This window comes from Lontra canadensis, unplaced genomic scaffold, assembly GCF_010015895.1.
Source record: "Lontra canadensis isolate GAN:19392208 unplaced genomic scaffold, GSC_riverotter_1.0 scaffold50, whole genome shotgun sequence".
Lineage (NCBI taxonomy): Eukaryota > Metazoa > Chordata > Mammalia > Carnivora > Mustelidae > Lontra > Lontra canadensis.
Genome location: NW_022631044.1, coordinates 2993679 through 3001322, shown reverse-complemented (window position 1 = coordinate 3001322; position 7644 = coordinate 2993679). Strand labels below are relative to the sequence as shown.

Below are 7644 nucleotides of genomic sequence, written 5' to 3'. Positions count from 1 at the left end.
GACTATGCACCAAAAGGTTACCTGAGGGGTTCCTTTAAATGACCAGCTCACCTAAACATCGAAACAGCACTTGAATTCTAAAACCATAACTTACAGAAAAATTTGAAAATGTGCTCACCAATAAAGAAATCAGAAGGTCGGGATTCCATCCTCCACACTGTGTGACCTTGAATTAGTCACTTCATCCCTCTGGGCCTAAGTGAATTCGTCTGTTAAAAAAGAGAGAGAGAGGTAACACCTACCTCAGAAGATCATTGTAAAAATTATAGAATGCAGTAAAACGATAGCACAGCATCTGGCACTGGTAAATGCACAGTAACATTTGTCTCTGTCCCTCCACACTAAAAGTGAATGCCAGGTGTGGGTAAACTGAGGTTCACCAGCCAGATGCCCTCTGAAAAAGGTCACTGGTGTCTGAGTGGCTTTATGGAAATTATCTTTTTTTTTTTTTAAGTTGTTTTATAAGACCATTTCTTGGTCTCTCCAGCACACCAGCCTGAGATAAAAGTCTAGAAAATCAGTAACTTTCTATCTCATTTCTTAAAGCAGCAATTCCTAAATGCTTCGGTACTGGGGGGCCCAAATTAACCACTGGTACTGCCCCTCATTACTCAGTATTAAATTAAAAACTAACGAGAACTCAGTATTATGCTTTCATTTTTTAGTTAATAAACGTTTCCATTTTAAATTAATGGAGGAAATGCATTAAAATTCGGCAGCCGAGGTTTGGACCCGGGTGGGCAGAGCACTCGCTGCGAGGGGAAGGATCCAGCCAAGACGCACGGGATGGGGGTGGGGGCATTCTGGAGCTTTCGGGTCGACCCCAATTTCTCGTTGGCGACAAATCCAGGACACGTGTCGCCATTTTGTGTTCTGGAAACATGGCGGCCACCCCGTGGGGGAAGGGGGGGGCGGAGGGACCGCCACGTTAGCCTCTTTCCCTGCGGGATCCTAAAGCACGTTGCGCACACGTCTGTCTGGGTGCCTTCTCTGTCTGGCTTAGCCGAAGTAAAAAGAAACGGACAGAAATAAACGTACACGAGCCACCCAAACGACTTTTCTTTAGCGAGAGGAACGTGCGATGGCGAACTGCAAGAAAGGCCTTCCAAGATGGCGGGGCCCGACAGGGGCCGCCCCCAAAGAAAGCGGGGCGCGGCGTCTGCGCCAAGGGTAGAAAGGCAGAGAGGGAGCTTAAACGGCGTGGGGAAAATCGCAAGAATCCTCCCCCGCACTACTCGGGACCCCTAAATAAATGCGGTCCCCAAGAGGCACACCATTGTCTTAAATGTCTGACCAGACTACCACGACTAAAAAGACATTAGGAGGTGGGGTTTCTCTAGATTCAACCGAAAGACACTTGCAAAATGCAAACAAAGCATTATGTAAATGGACGCCATTCTTTTTTTATGGCCATGTTTCCAGCACTCCCCAGAAATCAACTGCAGAGCCACAACTTGGGCGGCAGTAGGGGGGATTTCGGTCTTTTTCCTCACCGGCCGCCGCTGGGGGACCGGGGCAAGGGTGGGGGTTGGCGCGGGGCGCCCGGGCACCGGGGACGAAGGGGCCCCCACGTGCCTGCTCGCGCGCGCTCGCGCGCGCGCACCCACCCCACAAGCCTCGCCTCGCCGCCCCTCCCCCCCGGAAGAACGCCGCTGCCCCTCCCGTCTCCCCACACCCTCGCGCACGCGCTCTGGCCGCCTCACGCGCACGTTTTAAATCCGCGGCGTCCCAGCGGCCGCCTGCAGTTACTGCCGGGGCTGCCCGTGTCGCTCCGCTTCCAAACACCTTTTGCAAGGCGGGAAAATAATGTTTCAGCCCCATTCACAACACTAACATTTCAAAACATTTGCCAGTGCCGCTTGAGTTAATAAAATGCACGTTGTTTTAAAACCTTGCCGGACTCACAGCGTCTGCCCATCGGGGCTTTATGTTCAACGCTAGGCTGTTAAAAAGAGTTTTTAAAAACTACCATGTGGAGGTTGGCGCAATCTTGTGACCTAAAAAAGACGGGTCCTCATTTTTTTTCAAGGGGTCCTGCGCGGCAAGCACTTCCGGGGTCAGAGGGTACGCGGGGTTGAAAGCGGGCTTCCCGCCCCGCCCAGACCGCCGAGGCTGCCGCCGGAGTCGCCACCGCCGCGCCCTCGCCCACCCGCCCGCCCGCCGCTCCCGGCCCCGCTCGCCCCCTCCGCCGCCGCCGCCTGCCCCTGCGACGACGCCGCGGCCTCCTGCCCGCGCCCGCTCGCTCCCGCGGCCCTCGCTCGCCTCGCGCCGGCAGTTTTGGGCCTACACCTCCCCTCCCCCCGCCAGCCACCAAAGACTTGACCACGTAACGAGCCCAACTCCCCCGAACGCCGCCCGCCGCTCGCCATGGATGCCGGTGTGACTGAAAGTGGACTAAATGTGACTCTCACCATTCGGCTGCTTATGCACGGAAAGGAAGTAGGAAGCATCATTGGGAAGAAAGGGGAGTCGGTTAAGAGGATCCGCGAGGAGAGTGGCGCGCGGATCAACATCTCGGAGGGGAATTGTCCGGAGAGAATCATCACTCTGACCGGCCCTACCAATGCCATCTTTAAGGCCTTCGCTATGATCATCGATAAGCTGGAAGAAGATATCAACAGCTCCATGACCAACAGCACGGCGGCCAGCAGGCCCCCGGTCACCCTGAGGCTGGTGGTGCCGGCCACCCAGTGCGGCTCCCTGATTGGGAAAGGCGGGTGTAAGATCAAAGAGATCCGCGAGAGTACGGGGGCCCAGGTCCAGGTGGCTGGGGATATGCTGCCCAACTCCACTGAGCGGGCCATCACCATTGCTGGCGTGCCGCAGTCTGTCACCGAGTGTGTCAAGCAGATCTGCCTGGTCATGCTGGAGACGCTCTCCCAGTCTCCGCAAGGGAGAGTCATGACCATTCCGTACCAGCCCATGCCGGCCAGCTCTCCAGTCATCTGCGCGGGCGGCCAAGATCGGTGCAGCGACGCTGCGGGCTACCCCCATGCCACCCATGACCTGGAGGGACCACCTCTAGATGCCTACTCGATTCAAGGACAACACACCATTTCTCCGCTCGATCTGGCCAAGCTGAACCAGGTGGCAAGACAACAGTCTCACTTTGCCATGATGCACGGCGGGACCGGATTCGCCGGAATTGACTCCAGCTCTCCAGAGGTGAAAGGCTATTGGGCAAGTTTGGATGCATCTACTCAAACCACCCATGAACTCACCATTCCAAATAACTTAATTGGCTGCATAATCGGGCGCCAAGGCGCCAACATTAATGAGATCCGCCAGATGTCCGGGGCCCAGATCAAAATTGCCAATCCCGTGGAAGGCTCCTCTGGTAGGCAGGTTACTATCACTGGTTCTGCTGCCAGTATTAGTCTGGCCCAGTATCTAATCAATGCCAGGCTTTCCTCCGAGAAGGGCATGGGGTGCAGCTAGAACAGTGTAGGTTCACTTAAAACCCCTTTCTGCTGTTTTCCCATGATCCAACTGTGTAATTTCTGGTCAGTGATTCCAGGTTTTAAATAATTTGTAAGTGTTCAGTTTCTACACAACTTTATCATCCGCTAAGAATTTAAAAATCACATTCTCTGTTCAGCTGTTAATGCTGGGATCCATATTTAGTTTTATAAGCTTTTCCCTGTTTTTAGTTTTGTTTGGGTTTTTGGCTCATGAATTTTATTTCTGTTTGTCGATAAGAAATGTAAGAGTGGAATGTTAATAAATTTCAGTTTAGTTCTGTAATGTCAAGAATTTAAAAATTAAAAAATGGATTGGTTAAAAAATGCTTCATATTTGAAAAAGCTGGGACTACTATCTTAAACTCTTTGTTGGTGGTTTTTTTTTCCCCTTCCCTTTTAGCGTTAGGCCTTTGTAGGAAGAAGGCTGGGCCCATCCTTCGTGTTCTCTAGCCCTTTTCACCTATTGGTAAGATTCCATTCCCTTTCTGTCCCAACAAAGGAACACCGCAGGCTGGGCCTGCTTTGGGGTATTTGCAGACGGAGGGTCTTTACCGGAGAGTGACATCCCTCCATCCAAGTTCCAGAGAGAGGCCTCTGCCCATTTCTCTGGTAGAAAACAAGGGTTTTCTGAGATGGAGAAAGTAGCCCCTTCCGTAGGAACCCTAATGAATGGCAGTGTGTCCTCCCGACCAGCCAGCCCCTCCCCCCAACCCAATCTCACTGGGGAAACTTAGGAACAAAAAAAAAATGTTCTAAGGTGGGAGGAGCCTGGGGGGGGGGTTACCCAGAGGAGAGGTGGGGGAGGGAAAAGGGCTGGGCGGGGGCTGGAGGGAGGGGCTGAGGTGGGGGAAGGGAAAGGGTCAAGGGTGGGTTTGAGGATTTGGAAGAGGGCGAGGGCCAGGGCCGGGTGGTGATAGGGATGGAGGGGTTTGGCGCCCCCAGGACTGAACGGGGGATGGTACCAGTGGGGTGCACGTGGCAAGCATGCACCTGTGGCAAGCAGCCTATCAGAGGATGTTATTACACCTTCCAAGTGGTGAATCCAGAAACAAAAGAAGCCCAGCTTCTAATTCTTCAGCTGTGTGCAATGTTAGAGAAGTCATTATACAAGAAAATCCTGCCTAAATGGGGCAGCCCTCACAGGCAGGAGTGTAGCTAGATCCACTGATTGTAGCCTAAGAATGTGGTGGTAAAAATGCAGGTTCCTGGGTCCCACCCCCCAAATCTAATCAGGAAACTGCATTTTTAACAATACCCCAAAAGGTTCTTAGAATTAAGTGCCACTGATTATCTTTACCAGTGGATTAGGAAGATCTTGCTGTGAAGGCCTAATAACCTCATGTCCATACCAACCAGTTGGAGTAGACTGGACTTGATGAAAGAAGAAAAATTCTCTATGATTAGGCAAAGACACTAGAAAAAGGCAATTCAAGACAATGGACAATTATGTGCCAAAAGTGCTTAGTTCAAACCCCAGGCACTGTGGAAGATACACTAACAGCAAAGAGAAACTCCTGTGAGAGGGGAGTATTACACGCAATAAATACCTGTTGAGGCTTACTCTTTACAGGGTATCTGCTTTTTTCTGAGGTACAGACCTGTTTCCGAGAGGCCCTGGAGGTAAGCCTGGGGTCTACCATGCACTTCACACTCACCCACTGTGGAGCCAGGCAGGCAGTCACTGAAGGGAACCTAATTTCATAAGTTAAACCTGAGTTCAAATTTGAGTTCTGCCTTTACTAGTGGCCTTGGGCAAATTATTTAACCTCTGTATAACATGGAGGTGTTAAAAGTACACATCTCGGGCTTGTGAAAAAAAAATGAGCATGTTTGTAAAGCAGAGCAGTGCTTACAACGTAGTAGACTTCAGTATACTTGATACTGCAGAAAGCCAAAGGTCCATTTCTGTCCACAGTGTCTTTGGACAGAAAAGACATGCTTAAAAGAACAATGTGTTCTAAATGACAAGCTGAGAGAGGACAGTTGGACTAAGGGGCCAGGACAGGTAAAGGAGGACCTAGTGAAAACCCAGAAATGGGTTGTCTCCTGGAGATAATGAGCATAAACCAAGTTTGCATGAAGTAGGGCAGGAGTGAATAAGTTGAACCATCAAACCCAGGCCAAATGGTTTTTGCGGAGTCCCTAAAATTTGCTGGGTGAAGTGGTTCAAATGCCCTGTAAAAAGTAGACCTCCAATTGTCCTCAACCCCTTTCCCCTCCCACCCTTTCAAAAGCAAAGCTGGCCATAATTTGTAAAATAATGAGTTAGGCAGCAAGGCAGAGGATGAAGGGCAGCTTGGATGGACTGAAGTCAAGAAGAGCAGCCAGAACATGGCCTCAAGCGGATTCTAATAACGGTAGTATTCCTGGGAATAGGACAGTAGTATTACTAGGAATACATGTAGAAAAGAGCCAACGCAAGGGAGATCTAAACTGAATGTGGAGGCTAGAATAAGCTAGAACAAAGGGAGCAGTGAGTTCAGAAATAGTGATATGACTATTTGCAGGGAGAAATAGTCAACAGGTAGCTAGAAATAGACAAACTGAAAGGAAGTCAGAATCATAGGGAGACAGGTAAGTGAGAGGAAGGGGCTAGAGACTGAGTTTTAGGGTAATGGACCTCGTCTCCATGTTCACCACAGTAGTTCTAATGCCTGTCATCATAATATATTAACAGGAGCTCAGTAAGTATCTGTAGAATGAATATAGATGTCCCTGATGAAGAAGCAGAGGGCAAAACAGCAGGAGAAAAACCAGGATAGTGTCCTTGAGAGGAGTCAAGGAGGAAAGTTTCAAAGTTGACGGAGGACAACAATGCTAAAGAGAGGTTTAACAGAATTGAACATTTGTGCAAAATACTTTGAACTAAAATTTAATGTTTTGGTACAACTGGAAGATGCGTAGTAGTTGCTAATTATAGTTAAAAGCACAGTACATAATAGAAAGGGAAGGGAAGGTGGAGGAAGCCACAATCAACTGAGGCTAAAACAGCCTTGAATGCCATCATAAAGGGTTTGAGCTTTATCCTGAAAACCAGGGGGCTTCAAAAATTTTCTTTAAATGCTCCCCTTCAGTAAAAAGTCTTAAGCATATACACTATTACACATTCGTTTATAAATTACATACATGTATTTTAGTCATGCTTATTTACAAACTATATACAAACATAATTCTAAATATTATGTAAGAAAACAAAATTAAGAAGTGCCTGGGTGGCTTAGTCGGTTAAGCATCTGCCTTCTGCTCAGGTTATGATCCTCGGGTCCTGGGATCAAGTCCCACATTGGAGTCTGGGAGGGAGTCTGCTTCTCCCTCTCCCTCTCCGTCCCTCCCTGCTGCTCATGTGCACACATGTGCTCGCTCACCCTCAAATAAATCTAAAAAAAATTAAATATTAACAGTTATGATAAATTGAAATCTAATTTCTAATAGTTTTTGTTGTTCTTGTTTTAATTCCTTCCACCCAGTCATTTTCAGAGACCACTTTAAGGGGATACCGGGGGAGACACTTCCAAAGTCATGGGTATCTTGGGGAGCAGAATTTCAGAAGAGTGATAGGAGGAAGCCAGATTACACCAAGAGAGGACAACCTGGAGGCAAGAAAGTGGAGACTGGAGACTAACTGGCTCAAACCCTTGAGGGTGCAAAGGAGAGAGAAAAATAGGACAGTAACCTGAGTGGGGGAGGACTGGATAAAAGATTTTGGTGGGGAGGGTTGTTGTTTTTGAAAGGACTGTCACTAAAGGCAGATAATAAGGAACCAATGGGAAGTTGCAAATAAAAGCTAGGTAAGAGGGCGCATGGGTGGCTCAGTGGATTAGGCCTCTGCCTTCGGCTCAGGTCATGATCTCAGGGTCTTGGGATCGAGTCCCGCATCGGGCTCTCTGCTCAGCAGGGAGTCTGCTTCCTCCTTTCTCTCTCTGCCTGCCTCTCTACCTCCTTGTGATCTCTGTCAAATAAATAAAAATCTTAAAAAAAAAAATTAAAAGCTAGGTAAGAAAGGACTATGGAGGAGCCTCTGGTTGGCTCAGTCAGAGGAGTGTGTGACTCTTGATCTCCGGGTCATGAGTTTGAGCCCCACATTGGGTGTGGAGATTACTATGTTTGTTTTGCTGGTTTTGTTGTGGTTTTTTTGGGGGGGGAGGGGTATTGTTGTCGTTGTTGTTCTATTTAGTAGGCCCCA

The 7644-nt window shown here is 49.0% G+C and overlaps 1 protein-coding gene and 1 long non-coding RNA gene across 8 annotated transcripts in view; one reads left to right on the top strand and one right to left on the bottom strand.

The window, feature by feature from the left end:
* LOC116877169 overlaps positions 1 to 1478 on the bottom strand; it is a 58406-nt gene extending 56928 nt beyond the window's left edge. For 4 of the 7 annotated variants that reach the window (XR_004384560.1, XR_004384564.1, XR_004384563.1 and 1 more), the window contains exons 1-2: positions 1039 to 1237; positions 119 to 209 (exon numbers count right to left, since the gene is read on the bottom strand). This is a non-coding gene — a long non-coding RNA (uncharacterized LOC116877169). Of the gene's footprint in view, positions 1 to 118; positions 210 to 783; positions 1018 to 1038; positions 1242 to 1274 lie in introns of those variants that run through there. The other 3 variants (XR_004384561.1, XR_004384562.1, XR_004384565.1) reach the window with 3 other exon arrangements.
* Positions 1479 to 2217: 739 nt separating this feature from the next.
* PCBP1 (poly(rC) binding protein 1) lies at positions 2218 to 3823 on the top strand. The gene has a single exon (XM_032873717.1). The coding sequence runs from the start codon at positions 2368 to 2370 to the stop codon at positions 3436 to 3438; it is 1071 nt and encodes a 356-aa protein (XP_032729608.1). The 5' UTR covers positions 2218 to 2367; the 3' UTR covers positions 3439 to 3823.
* The last annotated feature ends 3821 nt before the right edge of the window (positions 3824 to 7644 follow it).

Excerpts from the sequence above, each read along its gene's own strand:
- PCBP1 (XM_032873717.1), top strand. The coding sequence starts at position 2,368 with ATGGATGCCGGTGTGACTGAAAGTGGACTAAATGTGACTCTCACCATT.